The sequence below is a fragment of the Hirundo rustica genome, chromosome 9, assembly GCF_015227805.2.
Source record: "Hirundo rustica isolate bHirRus1 chromosome 9, bHirRus1.pri.v3, whole genome shotgun sequence".
Classification (NCBI taxonomy): domain Eukaryota; kingdom Metazoa; phylum Chordata; class Aves; order Passeriformes; family Hirundinidae; genus Hirundo; species Hirundo rustica.
In genome coordinates this window covers 30,191,344-30,209,290 of record NC_053458.1, presented here as the reverse complement: position 1 = coordinate 30,209,290, position 17,947 = coordinate 30,191,344, and the positions used below count along the sequence as shown (strand labels likewise).

General features: G+C 45.5%; 1 protein-coding gene across 11 annotated transcripts in view; it reads left to right on the top strand.

Moving 5' to 3' along the window:
* The window catches only part of RASAL2 (RAS protein activator like 2), a 127,890-nt gene that overhangs the window by 71,568 nt on the left and 38,375 nt on the right, over nucleotides 1-17,947 (top strand). For 10 of the 11 annotated variants that reach the window (XM_040072503.1, XM_058421702.1, XM_040072504.1 and 7 more), the window contains one exon: nucleotides 8,670-8,776. In XM_040072503.1, coding sequence (XP_039928437.1) covers nucleotides 8,670-8,776 — 107 coding nt within the window. Of the gene's footprint in view, nucleotides 1-7,837; nucleotides 7,875-8,669; nucleotides 8,777-17,947 lie in introns of those variants that run through there. The other variant, XM_040072505.1, reaches the window with a different exon arrangement.

Below are 17,947 nucleotides of genomic sequence, written 5' to 3'. Positions count from 1 at the left end.
TGCATAGATGGGAAATCTATCTGTCACAGGATTTTATATGATGTAGGGAATGTTTCTGGGTTTTCACCCCCGAGATGGGATACAGATGCGCTTGTTCAGTGGGAACAGGACAGCTCTGCTCAGTCGGGCACGCTGCTGAGGCACCTCGCTCCTGCACTGCCTGTCCCACGTTCCCTCATTAACTGGGAATTCTGTGGAGCATCTGCCCTGCTTGGCAGGTGTTTTATGAAAATATCTGTCCTGCACAAACAATACTTGCTACAGTTTGTCTTAGTAATTGGAATTTTCCTCCCTGCTGGGACTTGAGAGTTCTTTTTTTTTTTCTTTCCTTCATTTGTTGGTCGGTATCTAATTTTTTGCTTTGCTGATCTAATGGCTTTTTGGTGTAGCTTGGGTTTTAGTCAGCGGTCAGCAAATATCCTTGTCTGTAATAGGGATTGGCAAGTGTATCAATTATTTAAAATAAAGACAGGTTCAGAAGCTGGTGAGCAAAAGGCGGCTGTCTCTTTAAAGAGTGCAGTTTGATCAGAGCATCAGCCCCATCCCCTGAGGACAAAGGCAATTTTGATTTCTGGGGCCCAGGAGTCCCTCACTTAGCAGGATTCATCACTGCCCGTGCATGTGCAAACCTGCAAAATGCTCTTTTGTGTGGAATAAACCTTACGCTGTAAATCCCGTACGATTAAATGTGACCCTTCATAAAGTCACGGCAAAGAGTCTTCCCTGCAGAGCGAGCTCGCTGGCCAGGCAGGGCACCATTATTTCCCATTTCGCTTGGTTTTTATTGTTTTAGCTAAATTTGAGCCCCCAAGACTGCTGCTGTCTCCTTACCTCTCTCTGCTTCCCCCCGTGGCAGTGGGGGCTGAATCCAGCAGGGCTGTGCTTGTTCTCGGTGCTGAGGAAGAGGAGCACTTCCCCCTGTCCTGCTGCTCGGTGCTGAGGAAGAGGAGCACTTCCCCCTGTCCTGCTGCTCGGTGCTGAGGAAGAGGAGCACTTCCCCCTGTCCTGCTGCTTGGTGCTGAGGAAGAGGAGCACTTCCCTGTCTCCTGCTGCTGTTGGCAGCCAGCAGCAGATTCCATTATTGCGATCAATGCCGCCGCCATGCAGGAGGGAGGGGAGAGGGAGGGGTGGGAGCTTCCTATTCACAGATTGATCAACCTGCCATTGCATGAACAAATTCATTGCAAGGAGGGCTGGGATGCTGGGATAATAGCTGGAGCAGGAAGGGGCTTGTAAACAGGGGAATGCAGGCTTGTCAGTAGTGGGGAGGGGATTTAAATTGCCTCTGAGCTTGCTGTTTTTTCTTCTAGCATAAAGCACAATACCTGAGCCTTCAAACAAAGCCAACACTGTGAGGAATGGCTGTATTGCTCTTAGCTGATGAGCTATTGTGCTGACTTATTTGAGCTTCTTCAGCACTGATGTATTTCTACTTTTTACTTAAGTTGATTCTGTCACAACCTGCTGCCTCTTCTGGATTTTGAGACCTCAATTTCCCCTGCTTCCCTTTTTTGCTTTCTTTCTCTTCCTGCTTGGATTGAAACCTGACACAAAGGGACAAGTACAAATCCCAGTTACTGCTCCCACCCATGCCTGCAGTGTCAGGTGTAGGGTTGAGAGGAGAGGGCAGGATCACGCTCTCATGTTTGTCAGTGTAGACAATAACTGGAGTACTGGAATCCCAAGACCATCAGCTCCTCCCCGTCCTTCCTACCCTGCTTCGTTCACTTTCTGTGTTCTGTATGGAAAAGTTTTCTGGCTGGAGAATAAGCCTTCTTTCTCCTGGGCATGTGGCCGAATGGCTGGATAGCAGCACGGAAGATGAGAAAAGCCTTCTCTCGTTCCTTGGTACGGTAGGGTACAAACTGTATTTTTGGGGTTTTAACACTTTACTGGGAAGCCTTTACAACTTCGGTGTTTAATTTCTTCTGTCTTTCAGCTACCTGACCTTATTTCTTTTTAAAAGCTTTCAAGTGGTGTGCAGTTTTAATTAAACTTGGTTATAGCCTGTTTGAAATAGTTACAAACCCACTGGGCAAAGGTTACCTTGGAAATGGGCATGTGCCCTGCAGCGAATGAACAAAACTGGACTAAACAATGTTACTTATACTGCTCTGGTGTTCTTCTCTGTGCCATTTGACAAGCTGATCATTGGGTTCAGTCCACTTCCTCTCATTTCTGTCAGCTTGCCTGACTTCTGAACTCTGTGATGGTAGCAACATAAATCAGGGGAGACTGCTCAAAGTCTTTCTTCTTAAGAGAAATGTGCAGATGCATTTAGAATAAAAACTCCCAAGTGGTATCTTAACTCTGGGACCACGTGGAGGGTTCACTGACACCTCTCGGATGTCTGCAGTACATTGGGTCCTTTCCTGTGTCCATAACAACAATTCTTACTGCTCAAGGACAAAATCCTGCCACAGTGGGCAAGAGGTGCTGAGGCTCAGAGCAGCTTTCTGGGCCACGGAGAGGAACAGGCAGGAGCTGTTGAGCTTTGGTGCATTCAAGAGCCAGTGAGGCTATCCCAAAGGATTGCTTTTTAGAGAATGCCTCTATTCACAGCCCTTTTTACAGACAGTAAAAGGATTGGTTTGGAAAGCTGTGGCTCAAGGCTGTTGTTTAATAACAAGGACAATAAATATTGATATCACGCTAATGTGTGTTTAAGTCATAAGCCTCTAAACAAATTAGGCTGCAGGAACAAGTTACCATGCGTCAGCTGATCGGCGTTAATTGTCTGTGTGCAATCTCTGCAGCAAACACAAGGTAATTTGAATTAGCAGGGGCAGTCCAAGATCATTAGGAACTAATGAGGACACCAGCATCTCCAGGTCATGGGCAGCAGCTCCTTGTCTCTGCTTTTGTGTTGGCACCGTTGTCCAGGCAGTTTGTTTGTGTGTCTGTGGAGTGAACCACTAAGGGAGGGTTTAGAGGCTGCTGCGTGCGGAGGTCAAGAAGGAGCAACTATCCCAAATTTTGTACAGCCACACACACCAGGCAGAGGGTATGTTGAGCAGTTTAGGGACGTGCATCTGCTTCATTTCTAACTTGGTTTGCAGAGCTGGAAGATTTGTTCTTTGCCTTCAAAGCAAATACATCTGTCTAAGGTCAGCTGATGTTGTGCTCACTCAATGCCACGTTTCCTCCAAACTTTCAGGGAAAATAAATTGTGGGAGTTTATACTTGAAACCCCAAAATTATTCTCTCCTATGATATCTCTACCCTTTCTTCCAGCCTCCCCTAGTATCTATCTGCTTCACATGTTAGGTCTTGTCTTTCAGACTGTAAAGTTGTTTAGGAATCAATGACTTAAGAATCTTTCAAGTGACTTAGTGTGTCATTTGGGTTGCTTTCTATGCACCTTCTATACTGGGCACTAATCCTATTACACCTTTGTTATATGCCAGCACAATGCCAGTGTCTTAACACCAACAGAATTGCCTGTCTGTAAATTAAAAAACTTTTACAGTTACCTGGATCATCTTCCAAGACTTATCTGATCCACTCAATCCCTAGTAAAGCAGAGGATCTTCTTTTCAAACCCCTGCTAATGGACTGGGAGAGTTTTTGATCATAGTTTGTATCTAGCAGTTGTTTGATGCTGGAGTTCTACAGCCAGTGAGCTTTGCAGGGTTCCCTTTGTATTTCCCTTTCCAGGCTTGGCAGCTTTTGTGCACTTCAGTGTCCTAAATCTTGGTTGCATTCACTCTGATGTATGTTCTTGTGATTTTTTTTTTTTTTTTTTTTTCCTGATAAGTGTGGAAAAGCTATCTCTGCAAATTTCCATTTTTTTTTTTTTTTCCCTTTAAGTTATACCTTGCAGGATTTGCATAATGTATTTTAGTCCGAACACAAACTTGGACTTCAGGACTTAAAACAAATTAGGGGGGTTTGAGTTTGCTTTTACCTTAGGTTTCTTGTACAGGCATTTAATGAAATTCTTACGACAATCTGTTAATTGGGCCCAAGTCTGAATTTTCCCCAAGTGAGCAAAATGAGAATGCTTATTGCAAGATAAAACATTAACATTTTTATTTATTTTGATATGAGGCTTCCTATTTCACTTGGTAATACCCATGTGAAAAATGCTATTGAGACACTTCTTCCTTTTGTTCTTTCTTTCATAACTGGAAATAATTCCTACCTAATGTTGCTGTCCCATAAAGCTGGGAGGTTTGTTTAGTGTCTGCTTCTTCCACCTGGAAAAAAAAGCTCTCCACAGTGATAATACATATTTGCACCACAGCAAACCTTTCAAGTGGCCACAGCACCCAGCAGTAGGAAATTTAGGTCAACCCCCAGAGCCCTGTGGTGGCCAGAGGTCACTGAGGCTACACCACTGTGGCAGAGAGGGTTCCCTTCAAAGGAGAGCAGCCCTTACCACTGCTCCATGTATTAAATGGCACCTGGCTTACACAAACCTTCCTCCTGGCCTACAGAGCAAGCTCTGGGGTTGCTGAGGGAAGGTAGAGAGTGGCTCAACAGGATGGGAGAAGAGACCTACCTGCGTTGTATCCTTGGGCAGTTCCCTCCTCAGAGGCATCTGCCACTGCAGAGTAATTGGCTCGGCTAATTTGGAACTGACCGTTGCTATGTGGTGTGTAAATACTTACTTGGATAAATACTTATCTACATAAATATTACTGCGTATCACCAAGATACCAGGTGACAAATGTGACACATTGGGATGTTTACAACTCATTTGTTTGATGGTATAGTGGAAAGTGTCCCTGCCTGGATGATCTTGAGGGCCCATACAATCCCAAACCATTGTGAGATTCTGCAATTTTTTGTTGAAGGTTGAAACAGGGAGGATCTGCCAGGTGGGCTTTCTTCCCCTTTGCCTTTTTTTTTCTTTTCTTCCCAGAAACAGAAGGGCTTGAAAAGGCTTTCAGATTGTTTTGATGGATAAACAATGTGATCTATCTGTGGCCTTGGTCCCTGAGAGTGAGCAATGCAGAAAGCAGTTGTAATTTAATACTAAGCTGATGAGAGGTGGATTGATTTTTGCAGCAGGTGAAGATTATGCAAGAGTAGCCTCAAGCATTACTAGTGGAGCAGGGGAGGGAACTGTCTTAATTTTTTTTGCCTGGTGGTGACAGTACAGATTTCTTTCACAAGACTCAGCAAAAATGCTATTCTACAGGCGTCATAGCGAGTTGCCTCAGCTTTTGATTTCCAGCTAACATATCCCGACAACTTTGCTGTATCTGGGTCTTCCTTTTCCTAGGGACTAAGCGTGTCTATTCGCTCTTGATTTTTAGAAGAGAGGCAGAGGTAGTTTTTATTTTTAGTTCACTCCAGGCACCTAGTGAATATTTTATTTTCCCTTCCACGTTTGGTACACTTCTGTGGTGGTGTGAGAAAAAAAGAAACTCATTTTACCGATGAAATGTCGACCGTTTATTTGCAGAAAATTTGGATTGCTGCTGGGTGGATGTTGGGGAGGAGAGGGAAGGCAAGGGGAGCCAGGCACGTTCCTTGTGGTAGCTTTTAAACTCCGTTCAGTTTAAAGTTAAGCTCTTTCCCAAACTGCTTCCTGTAGAACGTGTTGTGGAAAATAGTGGGGAATATGGGCTCGTGTTTCCATTTATGACTCAGCAAAGTTAACAGACTGTTTTAAATTACCGGAGCAGCTTTGATGTGATTTCCTGCGTGTGAGAAGCGGAGGAAGCCAACCCTATTACGTTACTTGTTACCAGTCAGCGTAACATAAAAGGTGCCTGTTCCAGTGGACTGTATCAATCCCCTTTGTTACATGGACACGGGGATGGCAGGGAACGGCAGAGACAATTTTTTATATCCTACCTAACGCAGCTCTGGGCAGAGCAGCACTTAACAGGTGCTGCAGAAAATAAAGTTTCCCTTCATCTAGGCCGGGGAGGCAGCTGGCGCTGTCAAAGTGCACCGTCAGGTAAAACTGGCAGCACTGCAAAGGCTCCTGAGGTGGTGGGACTGACTGGCTCAAAAACCTTGGGCTGGCGCTGCCTTTGTTCTCTAGAGGTGCCCTGCTGGGGACTTACCCTGCCACTCTGGGACAGGCGGTGCTGCTCCAGAGGAGGAGTGCCGTGCCCTGCCCACAGGGACATCTCTGCGTGGCGGTTCCCTCAGGCTCGGTGCTGCTCCAGAGGAGGAGTGCCGTGCCCTGCCCACAGGGACATCTCTGCGTGGCGGTTCCCTCAGGCTCGGTGCTGCTCCAGAGGAGGAGTGCCGTGCCCTGCCCACAGGGGCATCTCTGCGTGGAGGTTCCCGCAGGCTCGGTGCTGCTCCAGAGGAGGAGTGCCGTGCCCTGCCCACAGGGGCATCTCTGCGTGGCGGTTCCCGCAGGCTCGGTGCTGCTCCAGAGGAGGAGTGCCGTGCCCTGCCCACAGGGACATCTCTGCGTGGCGGTTCCCTCAGGCTCGGTGCTGCTCCAGAGGAGGAGTGCCGTGCCCTGCCCACAGGGGCATCTCTGCGTGGAGGTTCCCGCAGGCTCGGTGCTGCTCCAGAGGAGGAGTGCCGTGCCCTGCCCACAGGGGCATCTCTGCGTGGAGGTTCCCGCAGGCTCGGTGCTGCTCCAGAGGAGGAGTGCCGTGCCCTGCCCACAGGGACATCTCTGCGTGGCGGTTCCCTCAGGCTCGGTGCTGCTCCAGAGGAGTGCCGTGCCCTGTCCACAGGGACATCTCTGCGTGGCGGTTCCCGCAGGCTCGGTGCTGCTCCAGAGGAGGAGTGCCGTGCCCTGCCCACAGGGACATCTCTGCGTGGCGGTTCCCGCAGGCTCGGTGCTGCTCCAGAGGAGGAGTGCCGTGCCCTGCCCACAGGGACATCTCTGCGTGGCGGTTCCCTCAGGCTCGGTGCTGCTCCAGAGGAGGAGTGCCGTGCCCTGCCCACAGGGACATCTCTGCGTGGCGGTTCCCTCAGGCTCGGTGCTGCTCCAGAGGAGTGCCGTGCCCTGCCCACAGGGACATCTCTGCGTGGAGGTTCCCGCAGGCTCGGTGCGGGCAGGGCTCGGGCACGGCCCTCACAGCTGTGCCCTGCCCAGTCCTCAGTGGGGCACAGCGCGCCGTGTGCTGGACTCTGCCCGCTCCACCAGCCCGCTCTCCCTCTTAGCTCCTTTGCCCAAGCAGGCCGAGGGGCTCGGTGTCAGCAGTTTGCTTTCTGTAAAAGATAAAATAGCTACCGAGTGAGACACTAATACCGCAGGGTCCGGACTCCTTCGCCTCTCCTCCTCCATGCTCCATTTTGTCAGTCTCCAAGCATCCATGGGAGAGCCGTATTATAACTCCGCTGAAATCAAAATCCGATATGCAAAGACATCACAAGTAATGTTATCCCTGAAGAAGGCTTCTCTCCTTTTTTTTCCTTCGGCTGTTTGGAGGAAAACGCCGCTCTCGTGGCTCCAGCTGGCTGTCTCTCCCCAAAAACCTCGTTTTTTGCTGCCGTGAAGCAGGATGCACGGGGAAATTTTCGGTAGCGGAGGGAAGGCGGCAGTTGGGCGGCTGTTAATAGCCTGAAAGTAACTAATGAGGATGTGCAGCCGGAGCGATTGATTGAGGAGCTGCAGTCCTGTGCTGCTGCTGCTGCTGCTGCTTCGCTCCCTCCCGCCAGCCCCGCCAGGGAGGGCGGACGGAGACACCGGCGTGCGTTCCCTCAAGGGCCGGGCGGCCGGGGATGGAAGTTTCGGCTGCGTCTGGCTCTTGAAAGGAGAACGGCAGGAGTCCAAATGTCACTGCCTGCAGTCACGGCGTGCTCCTTTTCTTTGGGCTTCAGAAGATAACAATGGACTTTCTGCTAGGAAGTGATTTTTTCCCTCCCCGTTTCGGGGGGTGTTTTGTGGAGCTGGATTCCTTAAAGTCTGGCAATTGAGCTGGAGATGGGCAGCACTTGTGATAAAGGTATCTGTATGCATACGTATGCATATCGAGCTCTATGTAAAAATGCATATATGTGTGTTTGTGGAGAGATTTTTAACGCTGTGTGTACTTTATTGTGCTATTATTCCAGTATTTGTACTAGTCAAAGACACGAGTGCAGCTTTTATGAATATTCGTGCTCATCAGATCAGTCTGCATGGATTTAAGATGCCAAAGTCGTATCTTAGTAAGGTCATACTGCCAGAACGAGGAGAAGTTGACCTATTTTTTTTTTTTTTCTTTATCTGCAGAGATATATATGTCATGTTACCTAGGCACTTACAAGTCTTCTGCTGGTTGCATGCTTTGAGCAAGTAGTGGGATCATACGTGACCAAACTTTGACCTTTGCCGAATTACATTCAGCTGGGACTAAAACTGAGCTTCCCTGGGTCTTGATTGTAGTTATCTGTTAATTACTGTACTGCTTACATAAGAAAAAATTAAATCTAAAAAATATATATATATATATATATATTTAAGTTCTCTGAATACTGTCTCTCAAACAGTAACAGAATATTAAGTATGTCCAGGTATTGATCTTTACCAGCAGTTTTTAGTTTAATCTCCCACAGTCAAGCCAGATTCACAGCCTTGAATCTGCCAGTGAAAATGCCATTGTAGGTTAGTGAGTAAGATACAGGTAAAGAGGTGGGTTAATTCAGCAGTTTAGTAATGCACTCAAAACTTTCTTGAGGCTTCTGTCCTAGAAAGCACAAAGCCTGAGTATTCCCCACCCCCGGGCACCCATTCACCACCTTCTTCTTCTCTTCCTCAGAGGTCCCAGCAGAGAGATCTCCTCGCAGACGGAGCATCTCGGGGACCAGCACCTCTGAGAAAACCAACTCCATGGATGTTCCGAACACTTCTCCTTTCAGAGTACCAGTAAGTGTGCCTTCCCTGCAAAGGGCCATTTGTCACATTGGATGGGAGGAGATTAAAATATCACAGTGTGCAGCCAGGCTGGGGGAGCCTGGGGGCAAAGGAATATTTGGTTAATATTTTCAGCTGACCAAGTGGTTTTGCTGTGTAGAGTCGTATATTATCAGTAAGATTCCTGGTGGATCCTTAACTTGCTCCTTTTCATTGCCTCGATCTAAAGTTGCAGATAGAGAAACATCAGTGTTAATGTGGGCAGCGACCTATATAAATACTTTTGAAGTCACCCCCCAGGGATTGCATTCCATATTCAATCTTGACAAGGAAACAAGTTCCTTTAGGTTGGTGATAGCACGTTAGTTTTCCCTCTTGCCAAGGGAGTGCATGGAAAATTGAAATGATTTTATAGTTTATTCAGAAGCGGATGAAATTTCTGCAGGTGTCTCAATTCCTCTTTAGCTCTTTCGGTTTTGTCCTGACTTTGGTTGGCTGTGAGTCTGCATGAGAGTTGTTCAGCTACAGCCTGGATTTTGCTTGGGTCAGTCTTTGGTCAGTGTATCCAGGAGCACAAAGGCATTTCTATTGTTAGGCTGAGGACAAATGCTTCAGGTTAAAATGAGGTGCCCAGTAATTTTCAGCAATATTTGTTCATGTTTTAAAATAACTAACTTGAATGTTGCGAACATTTTCATGCCCTCCTTTACTTTTGGCAAGTAATCTGCCTGCTTGAAAATAAATCTTGCATCGTGTCATTTTAAAAATAAAATTTAAAAACAGCCAAAAGATTTAGTGAGAGTCATTTTAATTATTCAGTGATTAAGGTTGGTCAGAGTGTACAGGATACGTGGTGTTTGAAGCAACCTGTGAATTCATGGTATATTGGAATGCAGAAAGGGACCGAGGAAGCAGTGAATACACTGGGTATCCTTACTTGGGCCCTTTTCAGAGTCCTAGAATAATACAGATTGGAAGGGACTAGACAATCTCCAGAGGTGGTTTCCCACCTGAGCTATTCTGTGTTCTATGAACAATCCTCTGTCACTTCAGAGGTCTGTTTTCTGGATGGTACTTGGGAATAAAGGGCCTTGGTCTAGTTGTATGTGAAGTTGATGCAAGAATATTCTGTTATGTCAAGTTCTGAGATTTTGATACTGAGTCCATGATCCACAAAGTTCTGGGAAGATTTCTGAACTCTGAGAGCCTTCAAAAGTCTTATGCATGTCTTCTTTTATAAGAAATTCTGTTTTCTTTGCCTTCATCTATAAGTAATAGCCCCAGCCTTTAGATGTATACATCTAGAATTGCATTGTAGTAGCCTTTGTCTAACGGCTGCAAGCTGTCTATCAGAAGTGTTTGATGACTATCTGTATTGTATATTTTATATGCCTCCTTCGTTCCTCATTTTTGTACCATTCCTTTTAATGATGATCTTATCTCTTAAGTAATGTTTTAATGGTTCCCTAATTCTTCTCTAATAGTTCTCTGATACTTCTTAGCTCCTGCTCCCTTTCAAAACAAGAGCCCTGCAGAATGTTTCTCATTTCCCCTGGTGGTGTGTCGGGCTTTTAGGACTCTGGCAGATAGGTTCAGGAAGCAGTACCTGGCTGCTTTTCTTTGGCATAAACCAGCAGAGAGCTAGAAGCTATTTGTGCCGCGTGGAGCTGGATTCTGCTGCTTTGTCTGCCTGGCCACCTGTACACCCAGGAGCATAATGCACCCTCCTGTCCTCCTTGTGGGGACAAGGCTTCTGGCTTTGGAGGTTTTGTTTTCAGTAACCCATTTATACCCTGTTACTCCTAGGTGGGCGTTGTTTCAAAACATGGCAGCTTGTGAGCTGCCTAAAAGAGCAAGCTGCAATTAGAAGTCAGCTTGCTTAACAATACAAAAGAGCTCAAGCCAAAACTGCTGGAACCAAACACACTGTTAACTTGGTAGATTGGCACACATCTACTAGGTGGCTGAGAAGATGGGGAGGAATCATGTTCCTGCCTTGGACTGATAATAAGGATTTCCCAGCTCTCAGAAGGAGGAAAGGTGATTTGGACGCCTCGGGAAAGTCTCAGTCTTGGATCACTGAGCTGAGAAAGAGCTGCAAGCAGAGGATGCAAGAGGTGCCTGTAATGGCTTCAAGTTTGTGTCTGTGAGGTTGTCCCTGCTTGACAGGGATTTGTATTCTTCATATAAAGGAGATTAATAGTAAGAGAACTTGCTTTTTTTGTTTTTTCCAGACTTTGTCACCTACAGTGCAGGTTGGAGGGCTACAGGCAGCTGCAGCATAGTGCTGTCTCAGTTATTCTTTCCATGGCCCTGACTCTGTGCCATACTTCATCTCCTCACTGCTTGGATTTCTAACAGAAAGCAGCTTAAGGCAGGGGACAGCTTAACCTTCTTCCATCCTGATGGAAAATTATGCTGAGACTTCCATAATAAGTTGCTTTTACAGCTTTTTAAGTTTGTCTCTCAGAACAGCTATTTAAAAGCTGTCTTCTCAATAGGACAGTAGCTTCCAGCATGTTCTGTGCAGGTTTTTTCCTTTCAAGCACAGGCAGTGGTACTCACTCAGAACAAGGCATCTGTTTTTTTAATACTGCTAATTGGCATTGCTTTAGCATCTGGAATTTTGATTCGTAACAGCATAATTGCCTTTAAGCAAACATTTCCTTGACAATGCATTTTTTAAGCAGTCTCTTCAGTGGCAGGGGTCAGTGAGGGATTTATTTTTAAGGGCTGATGTGTAAAGTTTGGGAAATTTGCCTTTTTACCTCCTGCATGGGCACTGGAGGAAGAGATGTACATTTAAGTTTACTGATGTGTGAAAAGCAGAATTTCAGCAGTTATACTCTTTCCTGGGATGAACCACCACATGGACCAACATGTCCCACGTGTTGGTGAGAGTGCTGAGGCCCTGGCACAGGGTGCCCAGAGAAGCTGTGGCTGCCCCTGGATCTCTGGCAGTGTTCAAGGCCAGACTAGATGGGGCTTGGAGCAGCCTGGGATAGTGGAAAGTGTCCCTGCCCATGGCAGGGGATTGGAATGAGTTGATCTTTAAGGTCCCTCCCAAGCCAAGCCATTCTAAGATTCCATGATTTGTTCTTGCTCTCTCCCGCCAAGGGGAGTTAAGGGGATTCTGCAAATGTTAACACTGCACAACACACACACAGAGAAGAGCTATTGGTGTTTGTCATTTCTTTTTCCTCCACATTGCCCCAGATTTTCTTGTCTGCACTTCAGACATTAGTCTCCATCTAAGTTCAGCTGTGCACATTGATGTTCGATGATTTCTAGGTGTGTCAGGAAGAAAGCCTGAGAGAGAAGGGCACAAAAGGTAGGGAAATGGAGATGAAGTGTCTTCTCACATATAGACAGATGTGTGCTGATTGTGGATACATATATAGGAAAAGTCATATTTTTAATAAAGGATATTATTTGACTGAAGGAAATGGGGAGGCAGAGGGAACTGGCTCCAAGTAGGCACAGTGACGCATAGGTGGGCGAGGAACCAGCTTTTCCCTTCCCACACACACCGTGTCCTGGCAGCGCCTCGGTCTCCGTGCATCCCGTTCCCTGCTGTGGCACTGTGGAGCCCCGGCAGCACTGCTGCTGCCTGACACATTCCCTCATTGCTCTGCCGTTGGGATTGGGGAAATACGGGACCATCCACATCCTCCGACCTCCTGCAGCGGCAGGATGGAGAGGAATCTCTGAACTCACCCTTCAGACTCTCACTGGGCTCTCCAGTTTTGGCTCAGAGTTGTTATTACAAATAATATGATTCATCCGTGTCTGCTGGCTAATGGGGAAAGAAAGATGAGAAAGAAGCAAAGGAACAAGTGCAAATGAGACAGGAAAGCCAGAGCACAGTCTTTGAAGTAAATAAAATGATTTTTATAGGAACCGTGATGTAGGATACTTGAAGACTGCCTTCCTTGGTTTGTTTCTGGCCGAGAGTATAATTGGATCTATAGAAGTGCTGTCTGCCTCTTTGCTCTTTAAGAGTACAGCTAAATGGAACAGAAGACAATGCAGCCAGCCCGAGTGAAGGTCAAAGCTTGATGAGATCTCGTGGCTGCCCAGCCTCATCTTTTATGCAGTCAGCAAGATTGTTGCTTCTCCAGAGCACTGCTCCGCTCCTGCTGTGCTGCCAGGGTAGGACAAGTTTGAGCTGTGCTGCCCGTGTGACCCCGTGGCATACAAATGCATATTTTTAATTCTGCGTCAGCACCAATGCAGAGATGGGATTGTTGATTTGTGTACGTGTGAGGCACCACAGCATCGCCCATGAAAAACACTGTGCTTAAATCTGGCCCCTCAATAGAAATTTGCATTTTTCCTTCCACTTTCTGCTCTTTACTTCCTGTGACATGTTTATTTGAATCTGCTCTAGTTTTTATCACTTGCCTGTGCTGTGATATGCTCACTTGCTCAGATATGCTGGCTATCCTGTGACTCCCGTGTCAGGAAGCATAAACAAGTGACTGACTATCTCCAGGATGCTCACCACGCTTTCGTCCGTGTCTTTATTCTGGGACAGTGCTGTTCATAGGCTCTATAACCTTCACAGTGTCTTGCTGCCACAGCAGATTTGTTCATTACATCCAACTTTAGTGTTGTGTCAGATGGTGGGGATGTCCAGGCTCTGGCGCTGTCTGGTGGACCTCAGCAGCAGGAATGTTATTCTCATGTTTGGTGCAAACCTGACTTTATCCAATTCCTTTTACCCCTTAGTTAATGTAGGGGAGCTATGAATGTACACAGCTTCAAACACTGCTCACATTCCAGTTATCCTTGGCTTAGTAGTATTTAAATATGTGCCGACTCATTTTATTCTTCACCTCCAAATCATGACTTAGTCAAGTTATGCAAAGTTTAATTAATGCATCCTCTGCAAATGAGTCCTTCTGGCCCTTTTATCACTTTTCTTGCTCTTGTGTTTTTAATTCCCTTCAACTGATTCTCCAAGTTCTGGTACTAAAGTTCACAGGAATGTGTGTTACCAGGTTCTAATTGCTCCTAACCCTTTGTGTTATTTCTCTGTCCTCCCTGGCCCTCGCTTCACCTCCTAATTTAATATAGCTCAGTGTAATTAATGTGCTGTTTAACTTCTCTTCCGGATGATTAACAAGGATGTTAAGCAGAAGCAGTCAGGCCACTATCCCCACCGCATCCCATTGGACCCTTTCTTCTACCTTGATACCTTATCACTTGTTGTAATTACTCCTTTTAGATATTCCTGCAGCCATTCATCAGGTTTACATTACGAGCTTTAACAAAGCTCATTTTTAATCTTTTTTTTTTTTTGGTAATTAGCATGTGTGCTGTGTTATCCAAAGGTGTTCTGAAGTGTTGGGCTGTTTAGTGGCTGCTTGCCAGGGTCAGGAAATCATTGCCTGCCCTTCCTGACAGGCTCAGGTGACCTGTTTCTTATCATGTTAATTTTTTATCACCGTTGTTTCAGTGTTCTCCAGACAGACTTTTTACCTTTATTCCTGAATTCCTGGATAGGGGCTTATAAAGATGCTCCTTCCATCTGCTGTTGCTGCTGTGGGCAGCTCCCCCAAGGACAGCCAGGTGCTGCTCCCAGTTGTGTCCACGCTCAACACCTTGCTGGACTGGGATCTGAAAAGCTGATGTGGCCCTCTTGGCTATCATGTAGCTCTTGCTTCTTCATGAATTTTTCAGTATAATTCCCAGTGACTTGGAAATTTGATTCCTGCAGGACTTTTGGCTGCACATCACGCAGAGTGCATGCAATCTCACGATGCATTTTATTAACAGGTGTGTTAGCGATGTGCCCTTGTTACAGTATCCTCTGCATTTCCTTGGGTTTCTTATTACTGTTCCTAAACTCGTTCCTCCTATTCTGCATCCCTCCTGTGGCTGTAGACCATCTTTCATTGGAAACTTGAAATTGTTATCTGGCCAAATCTGCAGTGCTGTCCCATCAGGGGAAAAATATCTTTCCTGATCCTTGCTGTTGATCAGCTTGTGTCCTGAAGCATGATTATTGCTCACTCTTGTTATTTTTAAACCTGACTAATGCAGCTACATATGTTATTCTTCCTTATATAAGCGCATAATCCTTTTTTAATCTTGCTGAAAAAATTTGTCTGTATAATATCTTGTGGTGGTGAATTGGATGGGCTCGTTTATAGATAGCCTTAGGAAAGGTCTCCTGACAATCAGTGAAACGTGCTGCCTCTCATGTTAAATTGCCTTTTGCTTTTCTTATGTAACGGGGTGCATGAGGAGCTTAGGTAATTTCCATTCTATTTGTTTTATACATCTATAATCCCGTCTTGCCTTTGTTCCCAAAATAAATAGTTGGTCTTTAAAACATATCATTTGTAAATCCCCCTCTTGTCTGCCTTTAATCAGTTTATACTTCTGGAGTTCTGTTTTGCTCTAGCTTTCTTGCTGAGATGAGAAAATCAGAAGAGTGATGCATTATTGTGAAAGCTATGGCAGATTTACATAACACCACTCTGCTTTTATTGGGCTTTCTCCTCTGTTTGTACATTCCAACGTGCTGTTTATTGTTTTGTGCCTGTGCACACACCACCTCTTCGGTGACGTAGTGCCAGGTTTTCTGACGAGTAGCTGGTGGAACGTGGCGGTTTTAAGTCCCTGTCTGGTTCTGTGTATTACCTCCAAGGTCTTTCTAGGGTTGTTTTCATCTGCCTTTCTACTGTGTGCGAGGTTGAGAGTCTTTTTGAAGGGGGTCACTGCTAATGTTTTAATGCTGAGTGTTACAGGGGTCACAAGCAAACTTCACCTCCTCGCTAGTTCGACTGGCCTGCTGCTGTTGTTATGCGAGGAATAGTAGACTTCACCATTTTGCTGCTCATTCCTGGAATATCCTTCTAGTTTGATCTTTCCATTTTACCATCTGGCAATCTTCCCCTGCTCCTTTGCCTCCCATAGCTTTACAACATTACTGGCACAGGACAGTGTTTTCACTTGGCTATGACACTGTTTTTTTCCTTGATAGCTGCTTGTGAACAGCTTAAGGAATAAAATGCTTCATGTCCTCACCACGCATGTTAGCGGGGAGGCAGTTCTGCTGTCATCCACAGTCACTGGAGGGTTATCTTTGTACCCATCCAGCCCTTCCCCTTAGAGGAGATGAGTCTCATCGCTCTGTAAATGAAGTTACCCACCTGGTGTTATTAATAATGCATTGGCGCTCCTCGTCAAGAATTACAGATGTTCAGGATGCGTTGAAAGGCTCAAATACAGTGCGTGTGTCCCCAGAAAGAACTACTGTAGGTAACAGCACTGTGTGTAAGATGCACCTTTTTTGTTGCCCATTTTACCCTACTTTCAATGCTTTGAAAGTTCCACTAATGCCATTGCCTTTTGTCAATGGCTGATTTGTGTTGTGCTTGTCCACGGTTTCATGGCTGAATTAACCTTTCCCTTTCCAAACAGCCAGGACAATCATTATCTATTATGCATGGGCTGCTCTCCCTGGAGTGAAGAATCATCATGTCCATAGGGAGCAGCAGTTCAGGAGTGAAGTAGCTTGTACTTGGGCTGTCTTTGTATATGTATTTGTATTTGTATTTGAATTTGTATTTGTATTTGTATTTGTATTTGTTAGGCAGTTCCTGTGCTGCTCTGCTCAGGTTAAGGACAAACAGCCAGTTGGCATCTTTGGCACAAAGTGAGCTTTTCCTAAAGCCAAAACTGCCCTCAACAACCACCACCCCTGGGTTGGAAATACGTGGGGGTGAGAGTTTCTGTGCCTTTTCCTGTGCAGCTATGAGGGGAAGTTTCCAACAGCCTGCTGAATTATCCCTTCTCCTGTGGAGATTGCTTCTTGGCAGAGCGGGAGAGTCGAGTAGCTTAACTTCCAAATGAGATGAATAGAATTCTCAGTGGGATTGAATTATTTTTAGATGTTTTTATCATTGGGTTTTCTTAGGCCAGTGTTTGATGCTTTTGGAGGAGATGACAAACCTGCCCTGTCCTGACCCGTTCCTGATTGCGAGTGTGGTTGTGCACCATCGCTCCCTCCCCACCTCTCTTTGCCATCCCTGTTCCCCTAAACCTGTCATTCTGAGGGCAGCTTGTTAAGTGTGAACCTCAAATCTGTCCCTTTACAAATTTCATCCCAGCTACTTTATCCTACCACGTGTTTTGTACTTTTTTGATTAAGAGCATAGTCTCATCAATTCAGGCAGTTTGGGTAATAAGTTACATCTTCTTGTCTGAGGGTGTTTGTTTAAGCAGTAAAATTTCCACTGTTTTTAGAGAAGCTCTGTGATGATTCTTAAAGCTCAGATACTCCATTACATTTAGGTATAAGAACCAAACAAGAGCCTGTTTTGTGTTGAAATAAGTATTTAGGAGAAATGCCTAGACAATAAGAAAAGCAGTAAAGGTGTTTTTGTCTTTTTAATGGTGCAAGCTGCGTTATAAACATTGGCAGGGATTTCTTGTCTCTAGGAGTAAAAGGAAATAAAACCTTCAGTTGGGTGGTATTGTTGCAGATAGAAGTTTATTTTTCATCACTACATCTTTTTTTTATATCTGCATTCGGTATTTAAAAGCATTTCCTTTGGCAAATGGGAGTCGAAAAACTGCTCAGTTCTGGCACATGTGAATTTTTCATGCTGCTCCCAGGTTGTCCATCTGTAAGCACTGGCCCTGCATGAACTGCCAGCACAGAGCAAATATTGCAAATGTTTTCAACTCTTTTGAGGATGACCAATAAGCACAGCCTTTGTTTGAACAATTTTTTGGCTTTAAATATGTTCTTACCCTGTTTGTTTGTTTGGGGATTTTTTTGTATAATCAACTCTGGATAGTCTTATTCAACCCCAGATAGAACATTTGTTTCACTGGGGTATAGATTATGTTCAGTTAAACCAAGAGCATGTTCCATGTTAAGGCAGTACCAATCTAAAACATGCACACAAAAATGAATATTCACAGTTCTTCTCTGAGCGAGATTTGGAATTACTCAATATAAATACTTCTGGACCCCTTCTGAATTGGGTCAGCTTTGTTTCACTTGCCCTTAAGGGGAAAAAGCCATATTATTTCATGTTTGCAGTTTGAGTAGACTCAGAGGTACTGGACTGAAGCCAGAGTCAACCAGATCTTAATCCCTGCCTGGGTTTGTTACCTTTTATGCTGAGAGGTCAGAATATACAAAAGTGCCTTTGAAAGTGC